Source organism: Plectropomus leopardus, chromosome 8, assembly GCF_008729295.1.
Source record: "Plectropomus leopardus isolate mb chromosome 8, YSFRI_Pleo_2.0, whole genome shotgun sequence".
Lineage (NCBI taxonomy): Eukaryota > Metazoa > Chordata > Actinopteri > Perciformes > Serranidae > Plectropomus > Plectropomus leopardus.
In genome coordinates, this window is record NC_056470.1 from 8,944,844 (window position 1) to 8,963,155 (window position 18,312).

Genomic DNA, 18,312 nt, shown 5'->3' on the forward strand with positions numbered 1-18,312 from the left:
TGGGGCAGTTTTAGTAGCATTTAATACCACTGGTTATGTAGGTGTGAAATGATTAGCCATTTGCTCACACTTTGTCATGTGTGATAAGAGATGGGAATCACACAGTTCACCCAGTTCATAGTTTGGTTTGACATCTGTGCTAAAATGGCCTGAGGAGTGTCTCTCCTGCTCCAAGCTGCAAACTGCAAAGAATTATGTAGTTTATTTATTAATTTATTTTTTTGGAAGAAATAACTAGGCTATATCATTGACTTTCTTCCATGAATATGTTTTACCCATTTGCTAAATTATATTTAATAACGACAAACTGATGATGTACCCTGTTTCAGGATAAAAACTAACATTTAATTAAGTGTGACAACATTAAAAACATTACAAGCTAGCAAACTAAAATTAATCCAAGACTGAATTTTACTTTAATTTTATTTATTTATTTATTTACTGAATTTTATTTTTATGTTACATAAAAGTAAATTAAATTATTTAAAAATTTTGCCCAGTGAATGGGTGCATTTTTTAAAGCATTATATTTCATGTCTGCATCTACCACTTTGCCATTACAATAAGATGTTCTCTGCAGCCAGGTGCAAAAAAATGTGCATATGTCAGCATTGGCAATCAGCCAAAATGACTTCAAATATTGGCATGTGTGATATTGGCAAAAAAATCCAATGTTGTGCTTCTCTACCTACAAAGCCTCATCATGCCCTCTCTGACTCAGTCACTGGTCAGGAGCTCATGACTCAGCTAGTAGACATGAGTAGCCAGTGGTCGTCGTTGAGTGAGCGTTTGAGTAGCCAGTAAGTGAGTTTCTCTGGCAGTGTCAGCCATTTGCTGAACACATGTCATGTCTCACACATTTCCCTTCCAAGTAGATGTAAACACACAAATACAAACATTTATGGTGTTTTACTGTGACCCTGCTGAATTTCAGCCCTCAGCCTCATTAAGGCAATTTAGTCTCTCTCTCAGGGCATTTTCCTCACTGTCTAACATGCCTGCAACAAGCCCCCGAATACACTAACAACCATTTTTTTTTCTGCTTGAGTAGTGTGGCTACTCAGCTAAAAACAGCAGCCCACAGTTTGTTTTTGTTTTTGGCCACACACAATCAGAATGGACTGCAGCATCCATCACACTACAAATATAGATTCAGAATACATACAGTGTTCATGCCAGGATTACACATCAGTTTCGCGAACAAAATCATGTCATTGGTGCAGACTGACACCTCTATATTATAAAAAATATTGTAGATGTGACTGCAATGTATGTATTATAGATATTCATTGATTCATGGTGCTGTTTGGAAAGTTAAATTCCCTGCTACCCTCTACTTAGACACTATGATTCTACAGTAACCACTGAAACAAGTTTTCAACAGGATTTTGGATTTCGCTGTGTCGTGTCTCAACATGCCTCATGTAGAGGCCCAAAGAGATGAGTTCCCACGTGTACAACAGCCTCACTCACCAAATGTTTCTTCTCACTCAGGATTCATACGGGGACACACCGCTCCATGATGCCATCGCTAAAGATTTCCGCAATATAATCGAAATCCTGGTCTTGGTGCCCAACATTGACTTCACACAGCAGAACCACAGAGGCTTCAATCTGCTGCACCACGCCGCACTCAAAGGAAACAAACTGTGAGTAGAGATCATATTCAGAACTTTCTGCTTTCTTACTGAGGCGCCACACATATCACAAAAAGTAACATTAGAATTTGGATTTTTACCCAAGCACTTAAATGTAGTTGGGATTTTCATGGGGTCGTCATATAGCATGATTAATGAAACTGCATCCAGTTTTCCTGCAGATCCTTAAAAAGTCTTAAAAGGCATTGACACAATGAATCTCAATTAAGGCCTTTATTGATATTAAAATATCTTACATTAATCTTTCAAAAGTCTAAGAAAAGTTAAAATATGGGAAGTAGTACTACTCTAAATAATTCATTCTTATAATAGCAAACAAACAAAAAGAAGTCTGTTCTGCTCAGTTGTTCTCTGTGTCTTGGTAGTTTGAATGCACATATCTGGTGTGAGCCTTGGAAATGATGGTTATGGGCTTGTGTTTGTGGGCTTGTGAATCTCTCCTGTGTGTTCAAATGTGGACTCAAAGGTCAACTCTCACGCACACACTACTCGTTACAGAAACTGAGCTCATCTCCCACACAGCTGCTGCTGCTGCTGTCAGCAGGATGGAAGTCAGTATCAGGCAAAAATGCAGCATTTATTTTTGCACCGTTTCCCTACACACTGACTTTCCAGAACTACATTTAGTGTAGTCATTTTTCAGCATCGCAGAAACAGAAATTCAAGTAAAAAAAAAAAAAAAAATCTGAACAAACAGTGAAAGAGTGTACCAGATCTTTTTTTCCCCAAAAATCTCATCACAGCAGCCATGAGAGCTGTCATAACTTTGCCACTGTTTGTATCACAGTGCTTATTGAAAGGCGAAAGTAAAACACATTATTCTTAATTCAAATAAGAAAAGATGAATTTCCTGCAAAACTCTTTCATGTATTGTATGAGTCGCCACAGGAACACAAATAGGGAGCTGGTTAAAGATCAGCTCAAACATTTCACTCTCCTCTGAGGTGCTCGAGGACAAACATCGGGGCTGCCTCGCTGACACCTGTCACAAAGCCTCCCTTGTATTCGGACTGTGTTGGTTTCAGGCTGGTTGACACTGAAGGTGCTCAATCACAGCTGAGCCTTGACGCCGCGCTGACCGGGCAGGCAGAAAACTGAATGTTCTCACAATGATAAGGTTTCAACCCTCAAACACAACTCTTCTGTCTGGCTCCTTGTTTTTGGCGTGCCGGTGTCCTCCTCTGTCCATGTTGCATCACATCAGCACCCACACAACCAGAATAGCCTGGAAATGTAGAGAGAACAGACCCAATGTGAATGATTCACCTTATTAGAAAACGCCACAGTCCTCAGCAGTACTCTGGATTGATTTTAAAAGTAACTTATTGTACTTTATGTCTTTTGTGTCTTATGTAAAATATTTCAATGTCATCATGTCCTAGATTTCTTTATATGGAAATCTGCTTCAGACATGCTACTGCAAGTGTTAACATTATGTAGCATACGCTGCTAAATGTAGCTACATGTTATGCACATGTATGCATGTAATCTGCGTTGCTGATATTGTTAGTTTCTCCACGATTTCAGGTCACATACAGTGTGATAGTAAGCCTCCTCACAGGCCCGAGTGACAACTTGGTATTTTGTGCTCCAAGTCTGACCATGGTGAAGTTCCCAGAGCTTTTATGACCTCGTATAAACTTTCCTTCCGAAATTATAAGAAAACCATGTAATGGAAAATTGTCCCTGGCTCTTTTTATAAAGAGGTGCCATGAAGGAGAGGAAGCGGGACTGAAAAACACCAGCATCACCATAAATTTCCTCCCTGAAGTGATGCCACTTCATTCAAGGTTTCAATTAGACACTTTTTGAAGTGCATTTTATGTCTTTTGAAGGATAATGTCTTTGCAATGTATATTAAAAAAACTGGGAGCCCTGCTGTTGTCATTAGTGAAGATTGTCAGGCTGTAAGTAGATAACCATAGCTCAGTCCTTTGGTAATTTGCTTGCAGACTCTCGAAAATCCACTTAACGCCCGTCTGTCATGTACAAAACCAGTGAAAAATGACCGCGAGTCAATCCATTTTTCTCGTCAAATGAAAGCTTTGAAGTGATAAATTCACCTCCCTGTGACCCACATTTCTTCGTAACTCCACCAACCAGCCATCTCATTGTACACACTTTGAAAAAGATCCTAAAAAAAAGAAAATCTCAGGACAGACTGTACATGAGTGCAGCATGTGGACAAACCGAGCAGGGGAAAAAGGCAGTCAACAGGCAAGCGAGAGAGGAAAAAAAAGCATGCGAGCAGAGGCCGCGGAAGACACTCATTTAATAAATGTCCGATCTGTTCTGGCAAGTGTCATATGTGCAGTGCTGGGAGTTAAGGCTGCGCACTCCAGCATTCATTTAGCTTGACATCAGCCGCTGCGCCAAAAGTAGAGACACAGGATTTACAGTATTCAGGACTGGATCGGTTCACTAGTTCATTCATATATCACCAGCAGGCCTACAGTGCATTTACACAGTACAGGTGAGGTGTGTTTGTCATTTTTTCCTGCTTTGTTGTGTCTTAAATATGATTTGTGATATACGGTTCGAATGTGTGCAGGCATTATATTGAGGGTAGACACATTTTTTCACTGTTTATCAACTGTTTAACATGAGATTCACTTGAGTAAATTTAAACGATCGGAATTAATAGATATTGTGGATTTTCCTTTCTATGCTCATTGATGTTTATCTACTTTTTATTTACTATCACCAAAGTACAATGCGTACCTCTGCTTGGAATTTTTCTCCAAAAAATTGATGATTGCTTTGCTCCACTTTGAAAGTAAAGATCATCCATAAAAGTAGATTTTGTGTTTGATCCAAGGCTGTATGGAGTTCCTGTGAGCAGCTGTGGCCTGTCTGTTGTTTTTTTTGTGACAGAAAGATGAGAATGTTTTGTTTATTAGTGTATTTATTTATTGTGAGGAAATGGAAAAAAGAGGGCTGGAGGCCAAGTTCACAAACAGTCCTGGGAAAGAAAAGAAACAAGGCAGGCAGCCAGATTTCTTCTGGAGTTTTTAGCTCGACAGAAGAGGCGAATGGATGTACGGGCTTCTTAGTCTGTTTACGGTATTTACTTGGAAAGAATATTTGTATGGATTTCTCCCTCTTTTCTTTAATCTCACATCCTTCCAGCTTCTTTGTTTTCTCCTTACTTTCATCAAATCCTTTTTGATCTCAGACAGTTTGTTCTATTTTTCCTATTTACTTCTCTTTCTGTAGCTACATTGTGACTTTTTTACTGGCACGCACAAGACAGATATCACAGCATACTCACTCTCACAGCTAATTATACATCAAAATACTTTATTTTATTTTCTTTTGTCACTTCCACAGTCAAAGAATTAGAACTAGTCATGGTACATTTCTTCTGTTTTTCTTTTATCGGGCTTTGATTAGGAGCCAAGTCACAAACAAGCATGATGCAAACTCCCAAAAATAACCAAATGATGACTTCAGTCTCCAGAGAAGTCATCACCAGCATGCCTGAGATGCCCTCTAGCTGCTGTGTGCAAAGGCATGTTTGCACAAAAATTGCCCTGAAACGTCAGCCCAAGACTGAATATTCATGAACACATAGAAGTAACGATTATGGAAATAAGTCAGAGAAATGAGGCGTAGTGGACGCAAAGGTGACGCAATGGACACGGCTGTGTGTCCTTCAGATGTGCGAGGGGGAGCTCCACAGCTTACGAGGGTGCTCTGGAGACGACTCCAAAGCAGGAATGATATTTCCCTCAATACCTTCACCACACACACACACACACACACACACACACACACACACACACACACACACACACACACACACACACACAGAGCTGCATTGCAGGTACAAATGACCTCCAACACAATGTCTCCCCAACTGCTTTCATCCTTAGTAATACGGCCCGAGGAGATCCCGGCCATACGTGACTACACATGTAACAAAGCAGCCTGCTCTCTCAGCGGTCAAGCTCTCAGTAAAGCATTTGAAATGAATCAGCAAACTGCTACTAATGAGCCTGTAAACGTAATTGGTTAGTTATCATTATTAAAGCTGCTTTAAAGCAGCCACTTTTTACACGGATGCAATAATAATTGCATTTGTCTTGTTCCCTGTACACTACTAAGGGGATTTCAACAGTGTTATACAGAAATGATTACACTATCTTGTTGCATCATTTAAGAGAGTTGGTGTGTTGATGAACAAAGATAGCTTACAGTTTGTTTCAGTGAATCTGTCACTCAGATTCACTGAAACAAGATTTTTGTGATTCTTGTTTTCTTAGTATTAAAAAAAAGTAGATAAAAAGGACATTACATAATGAAGTAATCAGAATTCTCATACAAAGTAATAATCATTTTTAAATACTTTTTTTCATCGGCCATCTGTGTCCCCCCCGTAAAGCTTGCTGGCGTCTGCAGGTCCCTTAAAGTCTTAAAAGTCTTAAATCCAGTGGTATAAATATTAGACCTTAAAGGTCATGAAATAGTTGAACAGAGTTGAAACTTGAATTTGTTAGGTCTTAGTTGCTACCAACATATTTTATCTTACTTCATTTATCCATCTTTAAATTTCTTTTTGTCAATGTTAGTCAAGCTTTTCTGTGTGAAAGTCCACATCTCTGATTTTTCACATTTTAAAGCTACCTTATACGTCATTTTCCTTTATACTTGCACTTACCTGTTGGCAAAATTTAGATTAACCTAACTCACTCTAATAACCATATTCATACATGGAACCTTCAATGCTTGATTAAGAAAAATATGATTTGTCCAGAAATCACAGTCTTAAATTTGGTTAAAAATCTTGAAAAAGTCCTAAAAAGCAATACATGTAAGTGTCTGATTGTAGTCGTCACCCTGGACGTTTTTCCATTATAGTACGTATTGCACTGACACTTGTGTTTTATAGTAATTGGCTGGATTGGCAATGAAGTAGCTTGGGTTGTATTACTGTATGCACGATTGGTTGCTCATTGGTTATGACTTGTATTGATATTCTGCATGATGTCTGCATGCCGGTTACTGAGCAATGTCTTTACATCTTCCAGTTTGTTAGTTTTATAAGTGATAATGAGGAGCCGTCTGTCGAGGGATGGAAGTTCAAAAAGAGAATGTTAAGCTAGGAGCAATAATTGTCCCTTGTGTGCTCTCCATCAGTCTGTGCCATTCTGATAAATAAACTGACCTTAAAATAAAAAAATAAAAACTGACACCAGCCTCATCTATTAACACCAGTGTTTCCAAACAGTGAAATCCAGCAGAGCTACCATTAAAATTAGCCTGAAGTCAATAGTAAAGTTGTGTCACGTCACACCAAAGCCTCCATGGTGGCACGCCAGCTTCCTGGGTGCCCGCTAAGGCCGTCGTCTTCAATTTCACACGTCATAAAGCAAACTCAGCTACAAAGCAGAGGACAACTCAACAATGCAGCCTGGCCTCACTCTGCAGCATCAGCCCGCTGCGTGAATCACAACAAAAAAAGTTGTAATAGTCTCACTTCAGTGAATGTGGTCTCAAAGCTTCTCTTTTATTAACCCTCACATAGAAGATAACAAGCTTAAATCTGACAAACCTAGAAGGACGCCAATGAGGATGGTTTAATTGTTCGACGTTGAAAAATTTGAGTGTTTGATACTCTCAGTTGACCTTTGAGATGTTGGAATTTGATAATCTTACCATATTATAGCGTGCTGGTTCAATACTGAACACAATGAAGGGTGAGTTGGCTGTGTTTAGTGAGAGCTGGCTGCCTGTAATGCGTCAGTGTTTTCTTGTTAGATCGGCTTGTTATCAGTTCTACAACAGCTGCGTCTCTGTCCAAGCTGAGGTCAAGTACACAGAGCTTCGTATTCTGAGAGGTGCATACAGTCTGCAGTGGTGTGATGTACTGTCAATGTGTGTGATCATGTTCATGTGTGTAATACTAAGCTCACATCAAGATCTGGGTATCAAATTTCTTAAATATTTTATATAGCATCACATTTAATCAGAGTATTGATATTCCCCTCTGACCAATATTAGAATCCCTTTTAATACTACTGGGCTCTTTCTTGTAACATCGCCATTTACCATCTTTTTAAGTGGGAGACTTTGTAGTAAAAAGCACTTGGGCAACTACTACAGATATAACTGGTCTTAATTTAAGCCCGGAGTGTTGTGCACCCCGGCTAATAGAGTCTCATGTTGTTTGTTCCGGCGGCAGGGCCACAGAGAAGATCCTGGCCAGAGCGCGACAGCTGGTGGACGTTAAGAAGGACGACGGCTTCTCTGCGCTGCACCTGGCCTCCCTCAACAACCACCGGGATGTTGCCGAGATCCTCATCAAGGAGGTGAGCTGAAGAGCGGAGCACATCAGAATCCTTTAAAACTGTTTTGATACTTAACTGCCTCTTTTGAATTTAGAGTAATACAGGTCCGTTTTGTACATTTAATTTAAAATTAAATGTTTTCAATTTGTCCGTCTATCTCATTCTCATGAATGCATTATCTCAAGAACGCCTTTGAGAAATTTTTCCAGTTTGGCATAAACATTCACTTGGACACAGGAATGTACTGATAAGGTTTTGGTGGTCATAGGTCAAAGGTCAATGTCACTGTGGCATCATCTGTCTGATTCTTGTAAAAGCAAAATCTCACAAACACCTTGCAGGAATTTTGTCAAATCTGACAAATGCGTTAACTTGGACTTTATGACAAACTGATTAGATTTTGGTGTTCAATGGTCAAGGTCTCTGAGACCTTGCATCCGTCTTATTCTTGTAAACGCAACACCTTAAGAACACATTGAGCATCTGGGTGTCCTCAGATTTGGCACAGACATCCACCTGGACTCAAGAATGATCCCATTAAAATTTTGTAGTCAAAGCCAAAGGTCAAAGGGCACTTTGACCTCACAAGGCATGCTTTTGGCTATTACTCAAGAATTCATATGCTAATTATGATAACATTTCACACAAATGTCAAATTATATACTTGTATAATAATGACTTGTTGACATTTTATATCCAAAAGGTCAAAGGTCAACTTCACTGTTACATTATAACAGGACATTTGATCAGATACTGAATTGCTCATACTTATTTTGGGTGCCACCTTGAAACTGTGCTGATAAGATATAGAACTCCTGTGCTGCCGAGGGGAAGATGTGTGTGAAGCAGTCAGTTTTTCACAGACATAAATGTAAACTGTAAATGCAACTTGACTTGTGCGCGTAATTGTAATTCTATTTTTCCTATTCCTCCTCTTCCACAGGGACGCTGTGACATCAACATCCGTAACAACCGGAACCAGACGGCGCTGCAGCTGGCGGTAACGCAGGGCCACACCGACCTGGTGCAACTGCTGGTGTCCGAGGGTGCAGACGTCAACATGGAGGATGAGGATGGCGACACGGCCATGCACGTTGCCCTTCTCCGCCCACAGCTGGCCAATGTTATGCTTAGCCCTGCCGTGGGAACCAGCACCAGTGAAGAGAGCAGCGAGGGTTGCTCCTCCACATCTCTCTACTGCAGGGTGAGAACTAATTAGGTTACTTATTTTATTTTTAAGTGTTATTAATTTTTACGAAGAGCTTCTAGAGTTGTAATAAAGGAACAACTGCTCTCAGATCAGTCACCGTTTGCCAGGGTTGGGGGAGGAGGTAGTTACATACGCATTCCAACATAAATCTTCATTTTATCTTGTTTAGGGGAAAACTCTGATTAAAAAGCGCAAACTGGCAGTTTTTCTTCAAAGTAGTGATAATATATGTCCACATGAAGAAAGAAAGCTTTACTACTAAAATACACTTTACCAACCTTGCTGAGAATATGGCTTGACTCTTATGTTATTGTGTTTCATTGACACTACTCACCTCATAATGGGAAGGAGTTATAATGTGTCTACTGCTGTTGAGTGATGCATTACCACTGAATTCTGGGTATTCTTGAGACTGAATAAGCTGTAAAGAGACAGCACAGCTTTGAAAAGATGTGAAATGGCGTGCACATACTCAAGATTGGTGAGAGTGTAAATAAAAACCCAAGAGATGGATACGAAAGAGACAATCCACAACAAATAAAGAGCCAAAGGAAGAGCACATGGAACATTCAACAAGGAGTAAATATAGACTGAATGACGGGTAAACAGACATTAAAAAGTGAGTTGATTAAGACTAAATGTGGGGAAAAAAGGATTAAGGCAGTGTTAAAAAGGTAACAACAGACTCAAAGCAGAGTAAACAGGGACTTAAGGGATACCGAAGCAGGGAGGGACAGGTAAACAAAAACAGAGGGAAGGAATGTTAAAGTATTTGTTTATCATGTGAGGGGTTGATTCAGGATAAAGGAGTTAGTTGGCTTTACCAGGTAAATGAGGGGGATGAATGGCTAAGAGGCGGGAAAAGAAGTCAGGCTGGATTACTTTAAGGTGAGGGTTAACTAAGGAGAAAAGGGAGTGAATTTGTTGTGTAAACAGTGCAGGAGAGAGGGGTTAAATGAGGAGAAAGTCATCAGATTGGAGTGGTACTATGTGAAAGTTAGAGCAGGTGTTACAGCTTTATTTTCTAGAGAAAAAATATAAATATTGAAAAAAAAAGTATTGTACATCTTAATAGTAACATAAATTTTAAGATATAGAGTCTCAACATTTAGGATTTATTTAATTAGAAACAAAGATTACATCATCTTTAATCTCATATTGCTGCTTTAAGAGCCAATATTGGCAAGAGACTGAGCCTGGTGGTGTAATGAAAGGAAGGAGGAAGTGCTGAAGGGTTGAAAAGTGAAGAGGGCCCACTCACTGTAGCAATATAGATTTGGCAAAGACAGAGCTCTAGTTAAGATGTCTGTGATCAATTTAGGAGTACGGTGTAAACACACCGTGCCATTTTTTCCCGAGAGGATGTCTTAAACTTGGACAGGACCTCACTCGGTTTATATAAGGAGGCTTAAAAGAAGTCATGTGGTATTATTCATCCTCAGAGGCACATAAATTACTGACTGAATCCTCATGTGTCCCTCTAGTGCATCTAACCTTAAGGTGACATTTGTTACGTTATTTAACAAATGTCATTTCTGCACCACTTGCAGTCAACAACAACTACCTGTGATTCTTTTGCGTATTTCTTACCTCATATGTTTTCAGAAACATACTTTATCTTGCTGTGTTACTGTAATTTGAGATTGTTTGTTATCAGCAGGCCACCATACTTTTTGTGTCAAACTAGCCAAGCTCTCATAACGTCGTCCACCAACGGGAGTGTTTATTGGTCTCATACTACGTATTGCCTTCTAATAGCTATAGGTTTTCTACCTTTTAAGTAGAATGCCAAAGCCCCTTTTCTCTTTTTTCACTTGTCATGTAGCACCAGTTTCAAAAGATTTTGCATCCTTCTGCTGCATAGACAGCCCAGTTTTATGAAAAGACCACAGTAAACTACTTCTCAATACCAGCATTAATTGATTTATTTATTTTTTTGACCTTCAACATAACAAGCTTTAAACTCAACACTAACACATTATCAACTTATAGAATTGTGATGGTGAATGTGTTAACATTAGGGCACACTTGGAGGAGCATTATAGCAACATTCATTTGGAGATGTGTGCAATAGTCCAATATTTATTCTTGTTTTAGCTCCCTTTTTGGTCTCTACCCACTCCTGAGGGAGAAATCTGACTGTGGGGGCATCACGCTTTTTAAGAGTAAAGTTGTGGGTCATAAAGCCATTACTATTCATTGTGGATTCATCACTATGAGGGACACCTCTCAATTCTGATAATCAAGCCCATTACAGGGCAGTAACACTTGCCACGTTGCAAACCTGTCCATGGCCTTTGGTTGCCATCAGTGGCTACCACTTTTTTCAAATACAAAAATATGAACAGCAAAGGGTGCAGTCCAGAATGAACAATTTTTAGCATTTGTTGCATTAGTGATACTTAAATATTGCTAGTCATTTGAGAACCGAACCAGATAACACTTCACGTGACAGCACCACACATGCTTTGGTGCGTTAACTTGTGTGCACGCAGGCATCTGTGTTAGAGACAAAGCCCAAGCAAATTAAGTTTATTAATTGTCGAATGAAAAGTTTGACTAACCCATCAACATCACAGACAAATGTGCTTATTGATCAAACAATGACAAGGAATCAGATGAACCTGAAAGGAAAGCATAGTGAAAGTAAAGTTTTAAAAATACAAACTACAAGGAATCTTGTTTGGTAATTATAATCAAGTTTTCAAACACTCTTTTATGTGACATTTTTCATTATCAAGCTGACATATAGTATCTTAACTATAACTCAAAATTAAGGTGGTTTTAGTATTGAGCCCTGCATTAATAAATATCAGTCATATAATGTCAAAGAATCTTTTTAATGTCCTTTATGTTTTTCAGAGAGCCATTTACTCACACAAACTAGTTTTAATATTCCTCTTTAACAGACCTTGACTTGTTGCTTCATGCAGTACTTTTTATATGACTGCTACATCGGTTGGTGTCGAGATCATTGCACCAATAAAGAACGTCCTTTCCAGTTTACATGACCGCAAACACTGCAGCTCCACTCAACATCCTGGGCATCTGCCAAGCCAATGCACACACACACACACACACACACACACACACACACACACACACCCATGAAGGTGGCTCGGCTTAAGCGCTCAGGGCTGTTTTGGCCACTGTCAGCAGACGAGTAATTGAGGGAGTTCTTCAGCGCTGATTAGATTTTGGTTTATGTATCCGCTTCAGTTGGGTTGTGCTGGTTTAACATCATTTCCTTGTTGCTTGCTATCAGCTGTGTCCTAGACTAGGTTGTCTCATCTTCCACCATTTCTACAGTTTTAGCCCTAGTGAGAGTGTGTTTGTGGATGTGGGTCTGCCTCAAAATCTTGTTCTTTTTAACTGCAACCTCTCTCTTTTTCTGTCTTTCCTATCCTCTCTTCCCATCATCATCATCATGTGTATCCACAGCTGAGCGCTTCAGGTCTTCTGGGGAATACCGAGCTGAGCGTTGGTGCAGCTATCGCTTGTTTTCTAGCACAGGAAGGAGCTGACATCAACTACGCCAACCACAAGGGAAAGAGTCCCCTGGACCTGGTGGCAGACAGCACCATGCTGCAGCTCATCAAGAGCTTCTCTGAGAAACACAGGTCTGTACAAGCAGTGTTAACATTGATATAGCATGATATTATTAAAATATGTTGGACTGATAAACGAAAGAATAGATTTTTTTAAAGCCATGTTGCGTTTAAAACTGTCAATGCCTTTTTAATGTCAAACTTAACTCTAGCTGTGTGTTGCCTTTCAGGTTGCAGCGTCTGCAGGCCATCACATGTGGACAAGGTCTGAGCAGCGCCAGCCTGCGGCGAGTCCACACTACACCCAACACCATGACCAACCTGGTTCTCCCCACACCGCCGGGGCCCAGTGAATGCCTCATCTGCTCCGAGCTGGCTCTGCTGGTTCTCTTCTGCCCCTGCCAGCACAGCGTGGCCTGTGAAGGTTAGTGGAGGACTCTATGATGGCCACACTGTTATCAATAGGCAGATTGGCTAATATTGGCTAATAGATAGGCTAATATTTTTAAAATATTTTAAAAATGTGGACAAGCCCTTGATACTGTAGCTGCACTTTTTGTTGTATTCTCTTTGTACCTTATTTGTATCTCCTTGCTGACCTGGTCCTTGTCTAAACAGAGTGTGCCCATCGAATGAAGAAATGCATCAAATGCCAAGTCACAATCACCAAGAAAATTAGACAAGGTAAGAACAATCCTCTCATTCTTGTTATCTTGGATAATAAAGGTCGTCTATATATATTCATGTTTGGGACAAAAATAGCCCTGTGACTGACAGCTTTTATTTCTGTCTGACTGCAAACTTTTCTAACCTATTATCTGCATGTACTGGAGATTTCCTTTTTCAAGCCAGTTTTAAATTTAATTTCAAAGGTGTGACTGATTGTTGGCCTAATGTTTATTCATTAGACCATTCATTATTTATTATTCGTTTTTTTTTAATTCACATGCATTGTGCATTTTTTTACATGGACACCCCAAAGAAGACAAAAAATCTGTGTCTGCAGCAGGGATATCAATAGTTAACTCTTCACTGGTTAACTGTTGAGAATATTTTTCACCAGTTACGCATATCAGGTCTATAGGTTAAATTTGCTGCTCTTCAGTTTACTGCACTGCGTACCACCTTGGTTTTGGAGCTAACGTTAGTTAGCGGCACCCCTCATTTGGCATTGGGGCTTTTAACGCCATTTCAACACAGCGTTGTTGTGGAAACATTGTCCCCACCCTCTGGCCTCCCCGCAGGTTGCGTCACTAAGTAGGTGGCCAGATTTTCAGCCACTGTCACACTTTAGCATTGTTAACTTAGCTGTGTTAGCACTGTTAGCAGGGTCATCACAGCTTTTGGTCCTAACATTAACAGTGCTAACGGTACTTAAGGGGGTTTGTTTCTTAATTTATAGTAACATTGCTGTCAGCAAAGCCAGCAGATAATAATATAAAAAAATAGAGATTTACATCACAAAACATTAAAATTCCACCACCTGTCTTTGAAATGTGGTGCAATAGCTCACTGACTCAGTGGAGCACTGGACTTATATGTAAATATGCACTGGACTTAATAAATGCCTATTGCATGTCACAGCATTTTCCTTTTTTCTTAATGAAAAATTTAAAGGTAATGGTTCGGGCTTTCAAAAACAAAAGGAACTGAAACAGACTTCGCTGGTTAGAAGCGTCAGTGAGACAGCTTTGGATGGGAGATTAAAGCAAAGGACAAGGACAAGCTACCAATAAAACTGTCAACCTCAAGCTGATATTATTAATACTGCTGAGAGAATTTTTAAGGATTAATTGGTATTCATACTATTCATAACTTTCATTGGTTTTAGGTTGTGTTTGTTTGAAAAACAATTGATGAAGCAATGTTTCTTTTATTGCTACTTGTTTTAAGTTGTTTGTTGATGTTCCCCAGCACAAATTGAAAATGAGGGTTCTCCCTCAATTATTTTTCAGAGGTTTGATATAAATTAAGTGATGATGATGAGGATCATGACATCGGACGTTTTGAGTCATACTATTATATACTCTGGCAGAGCTTTCATGAATTTAACTTCTGTAAACATAATAAAAAAGTAAGCTACATGTGTTGTCCAAAAGTCTGTAAACTCAGTTTTTTAAGGCTTTGACAACATCCGTGCTGATGACCCCTCCCTCCTCTTCCACAGACCAAACGGAGGTGGACTGCAGCCCCGGCACCGAGAACTCGGAGCAGCACAACCTGCTGGAGCAGCTACAGTCTCGCTACCGCCAGATGGAGGAGCGAATCACCTGCCCCATCTGCATCGACAACCACATCAAGCTAGTCTTCCAGTGCGGACACGCCTCCTGCATCGACTGCAGCGCCGCGCTCAAGACCTGCCCCATCTGCAGGCAGACCATCCGCGAGCGCATCCAGCTATTCGTCTGAGCTTTCTTTGTCCTCTCAGCTCTTATAACGACCCAAAGAGGAAGTGGGAGGGGGCTGGAGACAAGAGGAGGGTGGGAGGGGGGCAGCGGTTATCTTTTGAAGAACCAGTGACTTACATCTGCCTGTCGCACCCTCCAGCTCAACCCCCCCCCCTCATCAAACACTCGCTCAGCCCATCAGTTGCTTTACTATTAAACGCTGTGTTACGTTGCTGAAAGTCCACACTTTGTTACATTTTGCGTAGTCTCCCTCTCAAACAGCGCAGGCGGAAACACGCCGATCGCTTAATTTTCGGCGTCAGAACTGATGTTCCGCTGGGCCCAGATGAGGCAAAGACATGCCAGGGAGAAAAAAATAGTTCCCACTTCTTTTCCTCACTCACACCCAGCCTCCACCTCCTGTAATCTGTCCCATCTCTGCTGCTTTAAGTGGATGTCTGTTACCCATCATCCTCTCTGGCTCTCTGGCCTCCTCTGTTTACAAGGCTGCGCAGAATCTGTCCCCGTCTCCTGATCGCCCCCTCGGCTTGTCCTGTGAATTATGTTTGCTCTCATTTGTACCGATCTCTTAATAATCAGTGTTAGTCTCTGCAGAGGGAGTTGGTATAACTAATGGCTCTCTATATAGTCCCCAACCACTCGCCTGTATGCAAGGGGAAATACACACTATATATGCATGAATATATGCATATTGTAAAGCTGAAAATGACTGTGTTGTCATGGGTGATTTGTCGTCGTCGTTGTTTTATTTCTCTCTGGTTACATTTGTGGTTTTAAATGTACCGATCAGTACAGGTTTTTATTTATGTGTGAAAGGTGGTATTACTTAGTAATGTCCTTATTTTTTTCAGTTGGTGTTTGCTTGGCAAAACTGTTTTTTGTTTCTACTGAACTTCACCCCAAGCCTATGTCCTCTACTCAGGGTATCAAATCATTGAAAGCACTTGTGATATCCATAACAGGTTAAAGAGCTCCCCGAGATACACACACACACACACGCACACACACCATTACAGAGCTACGGGGTCATTTTAGTGGAGGGTCACTGAAAGAACAGGTAAACAATAACCAGGCGTAAATGTGCAATGTGACTCAAAATTTGCTAAAATTCACTTTATTAATGTTTAAGATTGAATTGTCATGTGACATGAATGTTTGCAGAAGAGTTTCTGCAACAAAACTGACATTTTATTCTGAAAAAAAACAACCCAAAAGCATCCCAGAAGCCCCAGTCAGCTTTAAAGCATTGTGTTAGTGTCTGAAGACAGCAAGTCTGTCTGCCGTCTGACCGATGCAGAGACCCCCCAACGAGCAGCAGATACTCGTGTCCTGTTATTTATCCACCAGACGTATTGTAAGATATAGAATCAGACAGGCAAAAACGTGACATTGTTGTGTTGCACCTCTAGTTCCGCGTCTACCTTCCCACTGGAGTCATTTCTCCTTTCTCCTCTGGAGTTCTGGATTGTACATCATCTTCATCCTTTCTAATGTTTTGGTGTGTTTTCTTGAAGGGCTTATGCATATGAGAAAAAAAAATCGTATCTATTTTAATCGTTATTTAATTTTTATTTTCTATAATAAATTTCCAGAGACAGGAGGATTTTTTTTTGTCTTCAATAGATCCCAAATTTTGGGAGAGCCAATGTTAAAGATGTACATTTGAATGTCGGGGAAGAAAAATGTATCCTGTCTCACTCTGCCTTTTTTATGTGTAAAAAGAAAAAAAGAGATGTAAGAGAAGGAGCTGGAGAGACCGAGAGGTGTTTACGCCGAGTTTTACTTTGAGGAAAGAACTTTTACATCTGTGCCAAATCGCATGAGGATGTGCATGGGCATGCACGCCCGAATTTATCTAGACGCACTATGCTAAACCCCCTCCAAGCTCAAGTGAGGGTTCAATTATATCAGCAGTGTGACGTAAACTAAAAGCAAATGTTAGTATTTTCATTTTGTTCAAAATAAGAAGTGTTATCTCAGCACACTCAGTTACTGGTGTTAGAAGTCGAGCTAATGGTCTTAGCCTCCTAACTTTAGCTGTAGTGCTCTGAACCTCCTCATGTTCTCGATGACAAGTGACGCAACACTCACATTCGAAATATTATCAGTCCCATATTGTTTGGAGCTTTTTACAAGTATATATATTTATATTTTGTGAGACATTATCAAGGGACACGTTTCTTACGGAAATTTCGACATTTTAAGGATTGTCTGTTGGTGTTCTTAGTTGATGGGTTTACAGGCAAAGGCAATAATGTTTTAGAAAAACGGGGAAGATGTTTGAGTTCTTTCTTTTTCTCCCCCTTAAGGAGGTCGCTGAGGGCGGAAAACAATTTCTGTATAAAAACACTATCAAAGCAGCAAATGTTACTATTGGTGTTTGTATAGTTCAGCTCTTGGAGTTCTGATGTTGGCCTTACTGTCCATTCCTCCTCTGTTGATGTTTTTTCAGTTGTATTCTGTACAAAAATATTTTGCAATAAATATGGAACTGTTTTCTAAGGACTTGGATGTAGATGTTTTGTTGTTATTCAGTTTTTTTTATGCCTCCTCAGCAGTAATAGCTGTGGCTGAAGGCTTTGGTTTTTTTAGGCTATTTGTACATGTGTACGTCAGTCTGCCCATTCTTGTTATATCTTAAGAACACAGTGAGGCAATTTCTTCAAATTTGGCACAATTGTCCACTTGGACTTGGAATTAACTTATTAGGTTTTGGTTGTCAAAGGTCAAGGTCACCGTGACCTAGCATCTGTCTCTGTCTTGTGAACACAATTTCTGAGGAAGTTCTGGAGGGAACTTCCTCAAATTTGGCACAAATGTCCACCTGGACACAAGGATGGACTGGTTAGATTTTGGGTGGTCAAAGGCCACTGTGACCTCACAAAACATGTTTTTGGCAGTAAATCAAGAATTTGTATGCAAATTTTCACAAAATGTCTCATAGGATAAAATTAGTAAAATAAGTGAAGACATGGGATGTTCTGCAAAAACAAATTTCTGGCCAGTTTTCTATGCCATAGCTCAGGAGCAGAAGGGGAGACATTTGATGGAATAGTGACTTGATGACACAAATCTTGGGCTCCCACCTTGAAACTGTGCTGATTGCATAGATCTTCTGTGCTGCCAGGTTGAAGATGTGTGTAAAGCATCTATGTATTAGAATTTGATGCAACAACATCCATATTTGAAGCGTTGTCT

The 18,312-nt window shown here is 40.1% G+C and overlaps 1 protein-coding gene across 2 annotated transcripts in view; it reads left to right on the forward strand.

The window, feature by feature from the left end:
- The window catches only part of mib2 (MIB E3 ubiquitin protein ligase 2), a 53,768-nt gene extending 36,149 nt beyond the window's left edge, over window positions 1–17,619 (forward strand). For both annotated transcript variants that reach the window (XM_042491325.1, XM_042491324.1), the window contains 7 exons: window positions 1,495–1,649; window positions 7,843–7,969; window positions 8,892–9,152; window positions 12,600–12,778; window positions 12,937–13,130; window positions 13,325–13,390; window positions 14,874–17,619. In XM_042491325.1, coding sequence (XP_042347259.1) covers window positions 1,495–1,649; window positions 7,843–7,969; window positions 8,892–9,152; window positions 12,600–12,778; window positions 12,937–13,130; window positions 13,325–13,390; window positions 14,874–15,115 — 1,224 coding nt within the window. In that variant the 3' untranslated portion in view covers window positions 15,116–17,619. The remainder of the gene's footprint in view (window positions 1–1,494; window positions 1,650–7,842; window positions 7,970–8,891; window positions 9,153–12,599; window positions 12,779–12,936; window positions 13,131–13,324; window positions 13,391–14,873) is intronic.
- Window positions 17,620–18,312: the final 693 nt, after the last annotated feature.